General features: G+C 37.1%; 1 protein-coding gene across 12 annotated transcripts in view; it reads right to left on the reverse strand.

The window, feature by feature from the left end:
* Positions 1 to 20,098, reverse strand: part of BBX (BBX high mobility group box domain containing) — a 298,070-nt gene that overhangs the window by 53,325 nt on the left and 224,647 nt on the right. For all 12 annotated transcript variants that reach the window (XM_032150240.2, XM_032150243.2, XM_032150247.2 and 9 more), the window contains 2 exons: positions 18,089 to 18,163; positions 10,148 to 10,228 (listed from right to left, as the gene is read on the reverse strand). In XM_032150240.2, the coding sequence (XP_032006131.1) occupies positions 10,148 to 10,228; positions 18,089 to 18,163 (156 nt within the window). The remainder of the gene's footprint in view (positions 1 to 10,147; positions 10,229 to 18,088; positions 18,164 to 20,098) is intronic.

A 20,098-nucleotide genomic window follows, 5' to 3' on the forward strand; every position in this document is an offset into this window, starting at 1 on the left:
GGAGATATACCTAATGCTAAATGACGAGTTAATGGGTGCAGCAAACCAACATGGCACATGGATACATATGTAACAAACCTGCACATTGTGCACATGTACCCTAAAACCTAAAGTATAATAATAAAAAACAAAACAAAACAGTCAGACCATAAGCCATAGTCCATGGATTAGTGAAAATGCAGCATGGCTCACTGTAGGGTGGCTTGGATAGTCATTCATATCATATGAAACTCTGCTTATTGTTTTGAACATGCTTTACTGTGCTCTGTAAGTGACAGATCTGTCTCAAGTAGGATTATTCTGAGAAGAGAATAGCACTGGGTAACATTAGTCAGGTTGCTTCATGGTATTCCACATTTCCTACTAATATGGCCCTAAATTATAGCAATTCTCTCAGGACTTGGGGGCAAGATTATTACTATTATTACTGTTTCATTACTATTGAGTTATTTGAGCTCCCTATATATTCTGGTTATTAATCCTAGATGAATCAGATTGGTAGTTTGCAAATATTTTCTCCCATTTTGCATGTTGTCTCTTAATTTTGTTGATTATTTCCTTTGTTGTGTGGAAGTTTTTTATCTCCATGTAATCCCAATTTGTCTATTTTTTCTTTAGTTACTTGTGTTTTGAAGTCACACTCAAAAGATCTTTGCCCGGAATAATGTCCTACATTATTTCCCCAATGTTGTATTCTAGTAATTTTGTAGTTTCAGGTCTTATATTATTTATTGAATTCTATTTCATTTGATTGTTTTGTGTATGGTAAGAGACAGAGGTCTAGTTTCATTGTTCTGCAACTGGTTACCCAGTTTTCCCAAGAACATTTATTGAAGAGGCTATCTTTTCCCCATTATATATCCTTGGAACCTGTGCCAAAAGTGAGTTTACTATAACTGTGTGGATTTATTTGTGAGTTCTCCATTAATTTCCATTGGCATATGTGTCTGTCTTTATCACAGTACCATGCAATTTGGTTACTGTAGCTTTGTAGTATATTTTAAAATCACTTAGTTTGATGTGTTCAGCTTTGTTCTTTTTGCTCAGAATTGTTTTGGCTATCTAGTCTTTTGTAGTTCCATATACATTTTAGAATTTATTTTTCTACTTCTGTAAAAATTGTCATTGATATTTTGACAGAAATTGCATTGAATCTGTAAATTTAACTTGGCAGAATTGTCACTTTAACAATATTAATTATTTCAATTCATAAGCCAATAATATATTTTCTTTTTTGGTATTCTTTTCAATTTCTCTCATCAGTGTTTTATAGTTTTGCTTATATAGATCTTTCATTTCTTTGGTTAAATTGATTCCTAGGCATTTTATATTCTTTATAGCTACTGTATATGAGATTACTTACTTGATTCCTTTTTCAAATTGTTCACTGTTGACATATCTAAATGCTACTGATTTTTGTATGTTGCTTTTATATTCTGCAAATTTAATGAAATTTATTTATCAGTGCCAAAAAAAAAAAAATGCTGGCTGAGTGCAGTGGCTCACGCCTTTAATCCTAGCACTTTGGGAGGCTGAGGCGGGTGGATCACCTGAGGTCAGGAGTTCGAGACCAGCCTGACTAACATGGTGAAACCCTGTCTCTACTGAAAATACAAAATTAGCTGGGCATGATGGCGTGCACCTGTAATCCTAGCTACTCAGGAGGCTGAGGCAGGAGAATCGCTTGAACCTGGGAGGCAGAGGTTACAGTTAGCCAAGATCGTGCCACTGCACTCCAGCCTGGGCGACAGAGCAAGACTCCATCTCAAAAAACAGCAACAACAACAGCAATAAAAACAATGCTAATTATGACCATGCTACTGCTTGGTCCAGCCCAGCAATGATACTGTCCTTAGTTATATCTCCCAAGAATACCAGTGAAATTAATCACCAATACTTTAATATTACCTCTGTCAATAAAAACCGCACTGAGGTTTCTCACTGTTTTGTGTAGTCAGAAGGGTCTGACAGTGATGTGCTGGAAGAAATGGAACCCACTCCCAAAAGAAAAAGAAAAATCAGTATGTTAATACCTAGGATTCCTAAGGATGTGCATGTTAGACCATGTATAAAAAGTTATCTTCTTCAAAATGATTACAAAGAAAACAATTCAATAGAAATACTGAAGGGGTGAGATAAAATGTGTAGTAAAGGGGTTATATTTTATGTTCCTGGGTTCAGGGGGACTGTCACACTTTTAGTTCAGGTAAAACCATACCTTAGGCTCAGTTTGTTACTGAGGACTCGCTTTAAAGATAAAATACACCTTGGCTGCATCAAGCTTTTATCTTTCTGAATCAGATGTATTTTAAAATGTATCCTTTTCTACTGATGTTAAGATATTCATTTTTTTAATGTGTTCTGCTTTAAAAGACTTAATAAAATGATCAGTGGAAAAATAACAAATTATGTGTACTAGATAAAAAGTAAGGGAGGCTGAGGCAGGAGAATGGCGTGAACCCGGGAGGTGGAGCTTGCAGTGAGCTGAGATTGCGCCACTGCACTCCAGCCTGGGCAACAGAGCGAGACTCCGTCACAAAAACAAAAAAAGGTAATACCACAGAAGTACAGAAGTAGAAACCATTTAACTGGTGGAGGTTGCGTATCCCCTGTGCGAAAACCTTGGCATCAGAAGTGTCTCAGATTTTGGACTTTTTAGAATTTTGAAATACTTGCACATACATAATGTATCTTAGGGATAGGACCCAAGTCTGAACACAAAACTCATTTATGTTTCATATACACTGTAGTGTATATAGTCTGAAGGTAATGTTATACACTATTTGAAATAACTATATATGGAACAAAGTTTGTGTACACTGAACATCAAACAGCAGCGGTGTCAGGTGTGAAATTTTCTGCTTGTGAGGTCATGTCAGAACTCAAAGTTTTGGATTCTACACCATTTTGGAATTTTAATTTTCAAATTAGAGATGCTCGACCTGTCCTAAAAAATGATAAGTGGTTCCAAAATGCACCATATAATTTCACTCTTAATTATACATCATCTTTCATTGTCTATCATAAAGGAGTTGGCCAGATTAAAAACAAGGCAGCGTGAAAACAGACCTACTGACACCAATCAAGAAGTTTCCATTTCCAAATCTCTGCTTTTTAGTACAAAACAAATGTTTTGCAGCCAAGGTATATTTACAGTCATTTTGTACTGGCTTATTATCTGCCAAAACAGTGTAGACATAACCTTAGGATGGCATTTTAGCAGTGTTTTTCAGGATGTGCATTTCTCCCATAATTAAATAAAACCCAAAAGCTTGTGCCAGAGAAATATACACTGGTTGATGGTTTCTGAGAATAGCATTGCTGCTAAAAACTTCAATTCCATTTATCATAAGAGATAACTGATCACAGAACAGTGGTCTAAGCTTCTCTCAACACTAAAATCTCGGCATATTTAACAGTTTTGTAGTTTGCTGAAACAACTGGACTAGGTGAAACGGTGATTTAAATATTTTTCTTTACTCACTATTTCCTCAGAAATGGTACTGTTTCTGAAGACTTTGAATGGGGTTGAGGTGGCCTTTGCTCCATAAGCCCATCTACTAAATTCTTCCCCCAAAGAGGTTAAGGACAGTCAATTAAATACATTCCTATACTTCCTGTTCCTCCAAAAATAACCTAATGCAATTGGGGATGAGGTGAAAAGATTTAGAATAGGAGTTTTCTAAAAACAACTCACAACTTTGTATAAAATGATAAGGAAAGAAACCCACCACACAGGTCCCCTTAAATGTATTTTACGTATTAGAATTCATCTATGTGATGATAGTGTAGGAGGAGCTGAGGTGGGATGTTCTGGGCTTTAAGGGGGTTACAATAGGATGGAAGGGATAATGCATATCAATAATATGAAGACACAACAGAAATCTTAAATGGAATCATACACTGATCAAATATCACCAATAATTGGGAGCAGTGGAGGGATCTATGGCGACTGTCTCTGTCATCTGTGCTCTCAGGAATGTAGGTCTCTGCTTCCTAAACTCAACTATTTACTTGGCTAGAAATCTTCTCCTTTTTCCACTCTTCTATTATTGAATTTCTCCTCCCCCCACCTCAGCATCTTTCAGCTCTTCTTTTCTACTAGCAGGGCTTACTCTTTGTTTGCAACCAGCCTTCCTGAAGCAGGGCTCCAAGGTCAAGGTCAAACAATCAGGTTCAGTGTTGGAGTCATCTTTGACTCTTCTTTTTCTTTGCCTCTCACATTGACTCACTCAAACAATTCATTTGAATACCCCTGGCATCTTTTTCTGTCTCCCGTTCCCACTGTCAGCTCTTGCAATTCCAGTTCTTATCTTCTCACACCTTAAGTCCACAGGGGCTTTCCACTCCATTCCATACATAGCTGCCAAGAAGATCTCTCTAAGTGCTGCTTTTATCACTGTGTAACCCCGTCCCAAATCTTCAATGGCTCCTCATTATTTTCAAGTATATATTCATTTGCTCTGCACTAAACATTCTCCCAATTCTGACTCACAGATACACTTTACCTTCATCTTCCATAAACACAGTCCTCTATTCCTGTTAATCTGATAGACTTGTTACCATCTACCTCTCTCCTGTGCTTGCCTTAATCCCTTTGTTTTATCCCCCCCCAGCTGTCCATTTAATTATGTGTAAGTCACGATCCCCACTATATATGGCGGTCAGGTATAAAGGAGGGAAGTGAGCAAATTTAAGTGGATAATGGCAATGACTGTTGGCCTCAGACTGAGGGCTCAGCAGGGAAAGGAGAGGAAAGTCATTTGGAGAACAAGCATCCAAGAGGGCAACCATTAATCAACTCTGACCAATTGTTCTCATGGAGGAAGGCTAGCTTGATGTCTCCAGGTCTTCTACATTTTCAGAACTCAGAAATCTATATTTATTTGAAGTTTTAATCTTCAAATATTAGCCATGAGTTGAACTGTAAAATACGATATAGGTCAACAAAATATAGGCCAAACAAAGGATCTCTGCAGGTTGGATGTCACCCAGAGACTGCTAGTTTCAACTTCTAGTGGTTCCTAAGTAAGTCCTTGATTGAAAACCATCATCCTTGTTTTTTCCCGTGCTTCATCTCCAGAACATGCCTGCTAATATTTTCTCCCTTCCCTAGTTTCACACATTCATTTTTGTGTGTCACTCATCACTCAAGTGGAGTTTCACCATTTCCTTGCATGATTCCTTATTAAATCACTTGCACTCTTTATTTCTTATTCCTTAACTTGTTATATCTTATCTCTACAACTAGAGAATAAGCTCCTTGAGGACAGGAGTTGTATACCATAATTTCCTACAATTCCCACAGTATCTTCCAAAGTACATTCACAAACAAGCACTTATTTAAGGGTGTAAGATGCATCCTGGCAGTTTCAAAAGCACAGACATTTTTTAAAAAGAAAACATGAGCTCCATTTCTTTGACAGCAGTCTTGGACAATCTGTCATCTTATTCAGCCACACATATATGTGTAGGAGTAAGCTGTCTTCCATAGAGACTTTTATAATATGCACACTCCTATAACAAGCAACTTGCACAGTCTTTTATATTCATCTAAAACAAGGCGAAAGAACAGCCTAGTGTTTAAGAGTAAAGGCTGTGGAGACAGTCTGCCTGGGTTCCTGTGTGGGCTCTAACACTTATTGTCCCTGTGACCTTAAACAAGTTATATAACTTCTATGCCTTTTGGTTTCCTAATGTGTAAAAGAAGAATGATAGTAGCTACCTCAGAGGACAGTTGTGAGAATTAAATTAGTACATATAAAGTACTTAGTGCCTAACACACAGCAGGTAATAAATGTCAGTCATTATCATCTTAGGTTAGATAGCATAACTTATCTGTAGAAAGATCTGCCATTAAAATTTGTAATGTATTTTAAAGAACATTCAAAATTGTTTCAGGAAAGTGAGAAGCAGAACAGCAATCTTTTCAGGCTTATGCTGCAGCCTCTAGTCACACTTCAAAACACTCTGTACTTGGAGGTAATGTGTTCCTATATCACCGATCTTAGAAGAAGGTTTACAGGTTTTAGTTCTCATTGCACCAAAAATATGTGTATATACACATACAGGTAACTTCAGTCGCCTCTGTTATTGGCACAGAATACATCCTCAATAACTACTGTGAGAATAAATGAACAAGTTGCTCTACTTGTTATATTAGACAATTTTGGTACTAGAGATCTTCAAGGGTAGAATTTTTCTTTGCTGAAATGTACACAGATTCAGATATCTCTGACCCTCTTCAGTGTCCTCCAACTACAGCCACTATAATACACAATGATCTCCAGTGGGGATGCTTTGCTGTTCTTTATATGACCTGACCTGCTTTGCTGTTCTTTATATGACCTGACCTAATTAATTTCAAACCGAAAAGAAACACAATACCTTATAGTACCTGCGCAACTTAAATGACTGATAAACTGAACAGTATGAACTTCGTGGAGGTCCAAACATAAAGCATTGTATTTTTGTCAATTCCCTGACCTCAGACAAAACCCTTAAAAATACTTGGAACAAATCCCAGAACTTTCAGGTCACTTTCAGCTATTAACAGTCTACCCAGTTTAAAATGCCAATCATACGCCTGAATTAGGACCTTCCCCAGGAAATCTCCTGGCTCCAGGGTCCTGGAAAATGGGGAGGGGGTCTTTACAATGCCAAAGTTGGGAGTACAGGCCAATCCAATATCTCTGTGCCTGCTGCCAATTTCCCCCAATATTTTTTTGTTTGCCTGCTTACGTGGGTACAGGGCACAGCAGTAAATATATGCCCCAAATATTTCTTACTTCTCACTAAGGAGAAGACATTTCTTGGAAGCAACAACCCCCATGTTTGGAAGGACTGTTCATTCACTCCTCTTACTCCAGCCCACAGGAATGGAGTTGGGGAAAGGTGAGTAGTTAGTTTGGGGCTGGTTCCTGGCCCTTCTTTCACAAGGCCTAAAACCTCTCATTTAGAGAATAGAAGACAGAATGGGGGAGGTATAATTAACTGCCCATGGTTATGTTTTTTTTTTTTTTCTTTGTTTCTGCTAACTCTACACAAGACTCAATGGCATTCTCAGGGGATGTCATAGGCAGGGGTGATATTCAAAATATTTAACAGGCACGGGGTGCCTGTTAAATATTTTATTTAATCAGAGGGGATGTGCCCTCCAGGTGCTGAAGAGTACTCAGGTGGTTGGGTTACAGGCTTTTTCCCGACAGTAGGAAGTATCTTGGTGTTTTAGTACAAAGAAGGCAAACCAGTTGAGTATCACTCCCGCTTGCAGGCACACCTCAGAGGTCCCGAGCAAAGGCATCTCTACCATATTCTCCCCTGATGTGAGAGACTGTCCCAGGCCTACCTTATGCAACCCCTCTCTGTTACTGTCCAATAGTCTCTTGCCTGATCACACAGATCTATTTTCTGTTTATCCACTTGACCCTTGGGAAACTCATACATCTTTATAATGCCCAACTAAGAGTACAGCAGGCCATTCTGAGTCTCTCCATGCTGCCAACTGCCTTCAGTTTTCTTTTTTGCCTGGTCAGATAGGTAAAGGATCCAGCAATAAATTGATGCTTAAAATATTTCTTGTTTCTTGCCAAAGAAGAAGAAGAAATCTTTTGCATGTACCTCCCTCAATCTTTAACAGTGCTTCTCTTGGAGCTGCCTTCACTTCCCTTGACATGGGACATAGATAAAGAATGAAAATTAACTTCTCTCCTTTCCTCCCTGAGACACAGAGAAAAGGCAAAATATTCCAGATGTGTGGACAGCCTATGATAACCCTCTACCAAAGGATGACTTGAGATTGGAGTGGGGATAAGGGGAGGAACTCCTGGAGTGGTAGATAGGATAATAGTTGTATTAGGCTATCTCTTTAGAAATCCCGAGATGGGTGTGGCCCAAATTGGAAGTGGTTTCTTGGTGACTTTCCCTTTAGAATGTGTGAATTTAAGGTTGTGTCTTCAAATTGCAGACACCATCACCAATTCTAGGCAATAGGAAAAATCTTCAATATCTTCTTATATTTATTTATCTTAAAATGCATCAGAAATAATTAAATGTTATATTTTGTGAATGAAAAATGAATATCAAATACACATGCAATAAAAAAATTAAGGAAGCATAAATCTACTGGTGATTATTTGGAGATGCTGGTTAATCCACTGTGCATATATTTAAGTTTAATTAGAAACTGGAAGGTTTTAGAATGTTATTCTAAAATACACTGTATTAAGACATCACACTGATTCAGTGCAAATAACAATGCAAGAAAGTTTTCTTATTTTTTTTAGGGATTCTGTTTTATCAAAAGTATAAATTTTTGCTCAAATGTCATAAGAAACTAAGTATAAGCTGATTTGCTATAATTGGAATAGGCTTATTTCAGTCATTTTACCCCGTTAAATTATGATACCAACATTCAAACATCTGTTAAACCATAGCATCTGTTTCATATTTGGGATGCATCCCTACAAATTAGAAGAGTGTTCTTTTTAATGAGCTCTGATTTAATAAGGAATCTTTTTTTTATGACTGCTATGCCAAAGAAAGAAAATGAGAAGACGAATCCACTTCTTTACCAGCCCCCCATGCAGCAAAGTATGCCAAAGGTTCATACATTTTTAACAAAAAAAAAAACTGTTTAAAGGTAAGTATCATATATTGAAAGCTGGTTTTACATTTTAGTATTGTTTAATATTTAAGAAATCATATGCATTTTTGTATATGTGTGTGACCACATACATACACCCGCAATTATATAACCAGCACAAGCAGAGGGTCATACATCCATATTACTGAAGAAAAATAATCACTTCGTTCAAATAAATTCTCTTGACAATCTATACAGTCTTAGAGTTACTAGACAAATGCATGACCTCACAGTCTGTCTGTTTACTAGGATTTGTTTACAACTCTAACTCCAAAGGCACTCTCTTGTCAGATCTTCACTGTTTCAGCTGTATCTGGAGTAGTACTTTGCACTGACTCATGCAGTTCTTTTTAGAACGATTCCCTGCTGTCTTCATTAGTTTTCCTTAGAGTTTTCCAGTCACTTGTAGCCCTCTATTTTGGTCTGAACTTGTCTTACACAAGAAGCATGTCATTATAGTGTCAGACAACAATGGGGTAGTTTGTTCTATTGTTTATTAATTTTATGTTTTAAGGCCTTTGTATTTTTATATTTCTAATTTGGACTTGGTAATCTTTAAAAACCTAATTTAAAGATATTATATATTTTAAATGCATAAGTTTTTATGACACAAATTACCATAAAATTTAGAAATTTCAGAATATGATTTGTCATCTCATTAAGTTAAATAAACTACAAAAAATTTACAAAAGAACTCAAAGGGAGCTTATTGAAAGGAAACCAGAAAAATGAGAGAAAATAAAAAAAAGTTTAGTATGAGATTTTTGGTCATCCACTTTCTACCTCCTAATTTATCTTACCAACAGAGAAAACTGCTACTAGAATGTCCTGGTGCTGAAAACATTTCTTCTGCATGTTTCCTCGAGGTAGGGTAGTCATAGCCTGGCAGAGAAAGTCATTGCCTTGCCCACCCTAGCAACAGGTGCTTCCGGCGTCTTCCTCCCCAATCCATCCCCCACTAATAAGGGCTCTGTTCCTCACCAGCTTTATGAAAGCAGGTTTTCTACTTTGCCAGTGGAAGAGTAGCATTTTACACACATGTCACATCAAGTGTACAACTGATTCATCTTATAACATCATATTTTAGAACATGTCATATGAATTCTTCACCAGGAAAACAAAAATTCAAACATCAACTGTCTGATTTAAAAGCAGTGCATTCTGGAGATTTATAGCTGGTTTACGGGAATCAGAAAAGGGGAAAATAACCACAGATATTCTTCTGTGTTCAGGCTGGACTTACATAGCCAATCTAAGTAACCTTATTTTAAAATACCTGTGAAAAAAATTTTGCAATATCTCTGGGTAACCTTTTCCAATGCTTAATGACTCTTAGTAGCAAAATTCAGTTTTCCCAATTTAAGGGTTAACCCTCTCGTTGAAAATTAGATGTAACTCGTTTTATGGTCACAGGAGAGATGGTGTAGTTTAGGACACACTGTTAGAATATTTTGTGATTTCCACCTCTGCAGATCTTATCTCAATATATTCTTAGGAACTTGCCTCTGCCAGTTGAAAGAGTGCAGACTTTCCGCAGCGTTTTACAGGCTCAGCACCACCCAACTGCGAAGTGTTTGAAGAAATCTATATTAAAGACAATCCAAATAGGGAATATTAATTGTGATACCAGAATCTTTGCTTCTCATTCATACACACTCAGGAATTTTTCTTAGTTTACCAGAGTATCATTGCTCCCATGTACCAAGTAACAAAATGTCACATTTGGGATGATCATTTTGAGAACCATTTTTAGTAAATGACCTCAAAAATAATAACAAAAGTAGGTACGGCTGTTTAATAGTAAGAATATTATCTTGGATATTCTAGGCTTTAAATTTAACACTATAACCTTAAAGTGAGAAATCCATTTCCATTTCTATTTAAGTACTAACTTAACAACTAGTCAAATATAAAAGAGATTTAGAGTTATTTTGCATTTACCCAACAATTAATTTTTTGAGGAATGTATCTGGGATCTCTGTGGAAAGACAGCATCAAGTCAGTCAACAAATTTTGTTTAGAATCCAATATATATGTGCAAGGCCATATGGCAGCAGCTTAGGAATCTAAGCTTTCAGAGTATGCTCTAATGTACATGCAAAGACTGATAATCAAGACCACAAATCTGAGTTGTACAGTTAATGGCCTATGCTGTGTTGCAGTACATAACATATGTACAACATTAACATTGACTGCATCCTCTTCTGCAAATTTGGCTAAAAAGTGGCTGGGCATTGATAAAAATAAACAACACTGCCTTTTCTCATTTTTTAAATAAAAACTTCAATTTCTAGCCTCGATAAGAGCTGAGAAGGACATATATTCTTAAAGACATTTACAAAGCATCTTCACCTGGAGAAGTTCTGTCATTGTTAGAGTAGATAGCTATAGTCTAAGCTTTTTAGATTCTTTGTGATTCTGAATTCTTTCTCAGTTAAAAACAGAGCTATTTCTCATTTCCATTTAGTAGGTAATCCTGCTTGTGACTATATCCTTAAAGGTGACCACAGATCCCACAGGTGATTCTATGAAGTTGTTAGCTCCAGGAAAGACTGGGTGCTTTGTGCTAGAAGAACTTTTCCCTAGAATATTTGCTGAATAACAGGCCTCTGTAGAAGCATGTATTTAATAATGGCCTACCTAGGCCATTAAAAAGGGCCTAGCTTAAGGAAGTTATGAGGACTCTTTCCTCCTAGGTGTTATCAGTTTTAACAGAGTGCTTTTCTATTCATCTCTATCATTTACTTTTCCTTTAGAAGATATGTTTATGGGGCTCAATCTTTCTGAAGTTTGTAATATTTTCTTCTTGCCGAATTTTCACTGATAAATGCTACTTCTACCTTTTCTAGACATGTTGAATTCAATTACTCACCTTATCAGGAGACTAAGAGAAAACAAACACATTAACACCACCAGCTCTCAGTGCTTCAGGGAATGAAGGACTGAACATAAATGCCGGTGCCTTGAATCAACGCTCTATAATAGAAAGAATATGGCCTTTGTGCCAGACAGGTATGCTTTCATTATTTGCTGCTGTGTGGACTTAAGCAAATAAGATTTTGAGCCTCATTTATCTTACCTTCAAAATATGAACAGTAATACCTGCCCAGAATTATGCTGTGAAGATTAGGTTTGATGCTAGTGTAGGGCAGTGCTGAAGAGATATTATGCTCTCAATAAATGGCCCAATTATTACTAATAATGATTTATCTTTAACATTTAATAAACATAAACACCTTTTTGGTACAATTCCAAAAATTAGTTATACACTGAAATTGAACAGAATTAAAAATAGCAGTGTGTGTGGATATTTATTAAATTTAGTAATTTGCAGAGCACTAAATTTGTCGCATAATCCCATGACACGCTCAAGAATTACTGAAGGACCACAAGCTGGGTAGCGCTGCACTTCACACCCATGCTGTTTTTCTGTTTCTTCCACTGGCTCCCTCTGCTGTTGCTTTTGTCACTGCAGGTTTTCGTTCCCTGTGTGTGTCACTCCCACATATCCTGTGCCTAATGCAGTGCATGGCACACTCAGAGGCTCATGAATGACTGACTGCATGGATGCACTACCTGCCTTTAGAGTTAAAGCAAAGCTGTCAGAGAGGAGGCTTGAGAATGGTCTCCTTAGGTTTAGTAAGAACAGTTTTCCTTATTGCCTCTGGGAGGATTTTTACCTGTTTACAGGTACAGGGAAGTATTTTAAATGCTCAAGGTTGCTGGAAGCCTGATTCCCAAAAGGGCATGTGTCGGGGGAGGTTCAACATATTTTAGTAGCCCAACATTTCCAGGATCTCCTAACAGTAACATTTTTATGGCATTACTTAGTGTGAGATACGATTTCTAAAAGTTATATCAAAAACTTCTTAATTTGAGGGAAGGAAGGGTGGAAAACTGGGCATATGTTAATTTTCATGGCTTGGTCCTTATCTTAATTTCTTTGCAGCATTTGACAGTGCTAGTCTTTCTTTAGAAAAACTCCTTCCTGCCCTTCTGTTACTGCAGGGTCCTTGCTTTCCTCCTATGTCTCAGGCCACTCCTTGTGGTTCTTCTTTGCTGGCTCTTCTTTCCATAATAATCCATTCAATGTTTTACCTCAGTGTTTTGTCTTAGGACCCTCTCTCAGTAATCTCATCTATGTTGATGGCTTCCATTTCAAGCATAGCTGATACAATAATGATTTGTTATATCACTGTTCACTCCTGCCCATGCTGTTCTACGTAAGAGACATATACATCCTTTCAGATAGGAACAATATAGTTAACATCTGTTTTCCAATGACTGGTCAGCTATGGAGGGAAGTGTGTGTTTGCTAAGTTGGTAGGTAGAGGGCACTAGTGGGCCATACGGCATAGGATGTTCATGGGTATGCTTCTTATTTTCCTCAAATTGGATAGGGCTTGCCAATAAGTTAATTCCACTGTCGTCTCTCTTGACTATTATGTAATGTTTGGATAAACAGTATTCATCCATAAAGTCTAGCTACGGGGTGGGTGTAACAGTACATGAGGTACAGCTAAAGTGCTAAGAAAAATGATCACCCTGGATGTTAAATTTCTAATTTTATGGCTGTCTGAGGCGGGTGAGCAAACAGGTGGTATAAAGACCAGAATCAAATTAGGTAATGGTGGAAGTCTTTTGCAATTATGACAGTATTGTAAATATTGTAGCTTGGGAGAAAATGACTGATAATTGTTGAATGAATAAATGAGTCAAAGAACAAATAAGGCCTTCTTTATCTTACCTTTCTTATCTAAAAAGAAACATTAGTGCTTCCAATAAAACACATAATACGGCCGGGCGCGGTGGCTCACGCTTGTAATCCCAGCACTTTGGGAGGCCGAGGCGGGCGGATCACGAGGTCAGGAGATCGAGACCACGGTGAAACCCCGTCTCTACTAAAAATACAAAAAATTAGCCGGGCGTGGTGGCGGGCGCCTGTAGTCCCAGCTACTCGGAGAGGCTGAGGCAGGAGAATGGTGTGAACCCGGGAGGCGGAGCTTGCAGTGAGCCGAGATCGCGCCACTGCACTCCAGCCTGGGCGACAGAGCGAGACTCCGTCTCAAAAAAAAAAAAAAAAAAAAAAAAAAAAAAAAAAACACATAATACATCCACTGATTAGTTACAGTGTAAGTATATGGTGTTTTTAATCAACTGTAATATTGTGTAACAAACTGAGCATTCCCTCATGAAAATAAATGCGTTAAATTTGTACCTATTGCTTATATCCAATGGTGACAATATTTTAATTTTGGTGAGATTATAGTTATATTTATATAGGCAAAGCAAATATCTTCTAAGGGAAGTTTTAAAGTCCAAATCTATCTAAATCACCCAGATTAGCTGTGTCTTCAAGGTAAATATAATTTTTCAATGCAAAGATATACTGTAGGTGTAGGAGTGAGCCACAGAGCAGATCAGAGAATATGTGGATTGGTCATGGCTTTTAGGCCTGTTAAATAATTAAAGACAACAGTTCCCTTCTGACATTATATCTGGTCATTAGTCTTTGGTAAACCAGACCTAAAAAGTGACTGATGTGTCACTCTACCTGTAAACAACAGAAGACACAGAGAGGAAACGCATTCTGACCAACTTAATGGATCAGAGCCTGGAAACGCAGAGTAGATGGCACTTTGGATGGGCCAAGCTGACTCTGGATGAAATATGAGTGTCACCTTGGAATCGGAGACAGGCTGAAATTGGGGGTGGGGAGTGAGAAACTGTCCCTGTGGTCTGTATTTTTTTCTAAATCCTGATTTTCCTCCTCTTAAATGTAAACATTTATGAGGCACCTACAAACAAATATGCTTTATTCAGTTTCATGGCTCCATATAGATTAATTTCAATGAGCTTTTCAATGATCAGATTTGGTTAAGAAGGAAAAATATCTTTCTCATCTTGCAGGGAAGAGATCCAGGACTCAGTGAAAAAAAATCAAAACAAACAAAACATTTTCGACTTAAAGAAATCACCAGGGTTTACTGTTAAAAGTATGTTTCTAAGATAAATATTTTACACGATAAATGACCCATTTTCAAGAGAAAATCTAGTTAACTTCTTCCCAGTGTTAGAAGAGTTTGTAAATAAAATGAACAGAAATAGTTTCTGAGAATTTTGCATGCCTGATCTTAAAATGCTATTACAAAGCTAAATACTTTTAAAAAGTAAATTGTTCCCTAGATTATATAAACACCCACTTCTCTTTAAGTGTACATAATAGGACCAGGAATCCCTCTGAAAAGAGACAGGGATATAAAGCGCTCCACTCAGTAATTTTCTATTATACATCAATCCCTTCCTCTCTTGACCCTTCCACCGTGAAGTCCAGAGATATTAATAAATGCCTTAACAATAATGATTTAATAACTTGGGGTTTTTAAAAAAACACATAACTGTAGAGCAGTGGTCTCAAACTGTGGTTCTCTAATAGGAAACTTGTTCGAAATGCAAATTCTCAGGCCCAACACCAGATTTAATCAGTCAGAAGCTTTGGTGGCAGGGCCCAGCAATCTGTGTGTAAACAGCCTTCTAGGTGACTCTGATGTATTGTAAAGTTTGAGAACCTTTGCTTTTGACTAATTAATACAAGAATTTCAAGAGTCTTTGGGTTTTCTCAAAGGTGATGGTGTTTTATGAAACAATTCTAAGAGCTTTAAGGGATATCGCAGTGAGTAATTATAGCCTATTCTATTTCTATTGCAATACCTATGCTCATAGCAGATTTTAGTAGGTATTTTTATTAGTTCATCTAGTTAGCTCTTATTTAGCCTTAAATAAAACCAGCCCAGTATTAGTCTGACAATATGGTCAGATTGTAAGATGTTAAAGATTGAAAGTTAGGGTACTGTTGGGTCAGAGGAGGAAAGTGACGAGAGAGGTTATGTATCCTTTGAGAACCATGAACTACTCTTGTATAAACCCATATAACATTTACAGCTAAACAGCCAAAGATACAATAATTTAATTTGCTGAAGAACTAGGGCTATTACCAATGGTTGCAAAATATAACTAGGAAAAGTTATATACTTGTAGGGACTACATCTCATTCTAGAGCAAAACAGAAAATAATATATTTTTACACTATCCATTTTATTTTGGTCTTTCTGTCATACATGCCTTCCTATATTTTGAAACAACTCCTAATAAGTTTTCAAATTAATATTTTTTTAAAAGGCTCCTCAAATCCTGCACGCACTTTATAGCTAAAAACCCCAAGAGTCCTCAGGAGATGAGTGCTGTAGAGCAGAGGGGCAACCTCTGGAAATGCCACCCTGCATGACTCTCTCCTCCAAGTAAGAAGTTCTTTTCTTCTCTAGAAAAAAACTTAGTATAATTAAGAGGCAAGGACCAAATCTCATTCAAGAATTAGTGTACGGAGCAGCAAGGACAAATTAGTTTACGAAAGGCATGGGATTTCATCCTGCAGAATCACAGGATGGTGGCTATTACACCACCAAACTGATCCTTAGAGCTGTCCGCAGTGCTTCAGGAGCTCCTAATGAATCTGATGATAGTGGTGCTAAAATAACAATCATGGCCAGGCACAGTGGCTCACACCTGTAATCCCAGCACTTTGGAAGGCCGACGCAGGCAGATCACCTGAGGTGAGGAGTTCGTGACCAGCCTGGCCAACATGGTGAAATCCCGTCTCTACTAAAAATACAAAAATTAGCCAGGCATGGTGGTAGACACCTGTAATCCCAGCTACTCAGGAGGCTGAGGCAGGAGAATCGCTTGAACCTGGGAGGCGGAGGTTGCAGTGAGCCGAGATCGCACCACTGCACTCCAGCCTGGGTTAACGAGGGCGAAACTCCGTCTAAAAAAAAAAAAAAAAAAAAAAAAGTCATACACTGAATCATATGCTGAGCGGTGATAACAGAACCAGCATCAGCTGAGATATTCCATACTGGTATTTTAAGTTAAGCTGAATACTCTTGGTAGTCAATGGATATGTAAATATCAGGTGTGTCAAAGATGAGCCGCTACCTTTCTAATATTCCTGCTATGCAGTACAGAATTTAGTCAAACAGAATACATAGCAAATCAATTCTGTTTTGAAAAAAATGTTTCTGAAAAGTTGGATAGAACTGGCTCAGATATCAACATTAAAAATAAATTTAGTCAATATGGCAAAATTCCTTTTTAACTCTGAAGAATTAATGGGCATCGACAACTGGAGGAAAGCAAGAAAGTATTATTAACAATTATTAACTATTTCCCCTAGACAGTGAAAATAACAGCTTGCTTATTAAGATGGAAAATTGTAAAAAAATCTTAATTTACTCAGTTTAATTAAGCAAATTATTCTTTATGAAATAACATTATATATTTTTGTTACCAATTTTATACAATAGCCCTCAGCAGCTAAGCAAATACTATGGCAGGGAAGCCTAATACATAAGCAGGCCAACCGATGGTATAAAGTCATAGTAGTGACACGAGTTGTCCCAAGAGGAAACAGCTTTTTTTCTTTTTAAATGTAAGAGCCAAAAGTAATTTTTTCTCATTTTCAAAGTAAGATGCTAGGTTTTCTTCTGCCAAAAGGATATCATTTTACATTCCATTTATGCAGTACTCTCTATTCAAATGAATCAAAGTGATCCAATACATCAATATTAAACAGCACGGTACTGGTTGTCATTTTCTCTCAACCCTATAAAAATTGCTTGGTTTATGATACGCATTTTTTAGTTGGGATAAAAAGGGAAAAAAGAAAAGACCTAAAGCAGATAGCATCTTATTTTCATAAACTATATACATTTTGTTATTTGTCATATAGTGCTCATTAGAAATGAGCATATGGTTGAGGCCAGGGCTTTTGTGGCAAAATCAAGAATATCAGATTTGTCTCTGCAGCATACCAACCAAAAAAATTACTCTCTGGTGTGTGCTCTCTTTGGCTGACAAACCAAAGAAATCTGAGATCTTACAAAAGCTGATCTGATCTGAGCCTGGGATTAAATACTAATAAAAATACTGGCTGAAGCTACATCACATTGAAAGCTGATTTAACCTGATTTAACAGGTCGTATTCACCACTGCAATCACTGTGAGAGAGTCATTCATGAATTATAGCATCTAATTTCACTATTGGAAAAACTTAATAAATTGAAACCCTCTGGCCTTCTTGTTGACAGCAGTTTTTCCAAGCTTTTAAAATAAATTGAAAACAAGATAAAATGAAATAAACACATTACTGGTATTCTGAATGAACTCTTTAATGAATGCTTATAAAATGGTGTAAAATCTGGAGCTGATTTGACTATGAGTACATCAAAGGCAGCAGAAAAAGCAATAAATATTTTGTTAAAATGTGTATTATGTTAATAATGACAACAGGCATGCCTAAAGTTCACTATACATTATTAAAACTCCATTCCAGTATTCCTGAGCTCAACAAGTTTTCTTAGCCCAAAAAGCATTTTAAAAAGGCCATACCTCTGCAAACTGAAACAAGGCGGATGTTTGACACTGCTTTGTAGAAGCATCAGGGTGGGACGTACTTGAAGATATCTGAAAGCAAACAAGCAATTTTTAATGTACAATGACATTTTTCCACATCAGATCATAAGATTCTGCCATATATTTTCAACTGTAGACACTGATAAAGATTTAAAAAAGAGTCATTACCCTCAATCCCTTTAGAAGAGCAGTATAAATGATAAGGGAAGACAAAGGCCATGTTTCTAAAAACAGATGATTATAAAGAACCAAGACTGAGTATGGCTCATTTGCCATGTCTTTGGTAAGGGTACCAAGTATACATCAAACAGCAGTTAAGGAGACCTGGTGACATAAATTTCCTTACTTAAAAAAAAAAAAAAAAAAAAGGAAACAATGTATATTGTTAAAAGCTGGAGGCTGCAAGTGAAGCCACTCCCTCACTCTCTTCCTAACACCACTCCTTCCAAGCTGTTCTCTAGTTAGAGGCAGCTGTGATGCAGTGTTTGTGAAGCATATGGATGTGGGTCAGGGTATCTGGGAGACTGAATCTCAGCTCTGCTACTTAACCACAACATGACCTTGGCCAGCTCGGCTAAACTTTCTGAGACTTATTTTTCACCACTGTAAATTGATGATGATGATAATAATCTGCATTTTAGAGGATTATGGTGAAAAAAAAAATAAGCCATAAAAGATGTTACCTAGCATGGCACCAGAACTCAATAAATTGTTTCCTAAATATGAAAAGCATTTTCTTCTTTCATAGCACCTGCATCCTCCCACCCAACACACACACACACACACACACATGCACACACTCTCACACGTTAGTGCATGACAATGAATAGAAGAGTCTGCCACCCTACATTTGATTCAACTGGGGGACCTGTTGTTTCCAGCTGGCAGTTATGGTAGCTTTCTTCAACTCTGCTCAGAGGAACACGCGGAAATACTTTTCAAGGACATTTTGGGAGCAAGGTGAGTCAGTAATTTTGGTTCCAAAGTGAAAAAAACTTTTATTCAGCTATAATACAGGGTAAAAGTGGGTCACAGGAGCAGAAAGCCTGGGCATTATAATAACTTCAGCCCATTCCCAATCCTACAAGTCTTTCCTTCAAGTAACTGTTCCCCAACAACTCCATCAAAGGGTACTTACTTTCATCACAAAAATTGCTTTTTCGTTTTAGTTAAACTGGTTAGAAAAACAACAGGGCCACGTAGTTATACATATAAAAGTGATGTTTAGGAATGGGAAGGAATCAGGAGGCTGGGCATACTGTGGCTCACATCTGTAATCTCAGCACTTTGGGAGGCTAGGTGTGAGAAGCACTTGAGCCCAGGAGTTCAAGACGAGCCTGGGTAATATAGCAAGAGCCCGTCTCAAAAAAAAAAAAAAAAAAAAAAAAAAAAAATTAGGAGAGAGATTGAGTAATTGTATTCACTGCTGAAGCCATCAGGAAAATTTCATTCTACCGTGCTTTTTAATCAGATAAGCATTTTCAGAATAAATATCAGTAAGAAGAACAAATATCAACCAAATCCAATTTAACAAATTAGGTAGAAATAAACCATTTTATCCACTGTAAGATCTAACCAAGTGTTCTGAAGACATTCAAGGATAAAATTTTAGAACTTTTCTTGGTCAAACCATGAATCTTGTCATTTCAAGTGACCACCATGTGCAAGTATGACAGAATGCAAAAATGAACCCAGAGAAATTTTCCTTAAGTCTTAGGAATTATAAACTCAGTAAAACTTATTTCAGACATTGCTTTTCATCCCTACCAACCCTCTATAAAAGTTAGAAAAAAATAAACAATTTATATAAGGGGAAACACATAAATATTGTAGGTTATACCTAAATACAATATATTCCTTTAAGAATTAAATCAAGCAGTGTACAAAATAGAACCAGTGTTATAATCCATCCAATTTTGTGAAAAGTATCTCAGAAGTTCTAAAAAAAAAGGGGGGGGAGATGTTATTATAAATTAATATTAAGAT

The sequence above is a fragment of the Hylobates moloch genome, unplaced genomic scaffold (assembly GCF_009828535.3).
Source record: "Hylobates moloch isolate HMO894 unplaced genomic scaffold, HMol_V3 SCAFFOLD_4, whole genome shotgun sequence".
NCBI lineage: Eukaryota > Metazoa > Chordata > Mammalia > Primates > Hylobatidae > Hylobates > Hylobates moloch.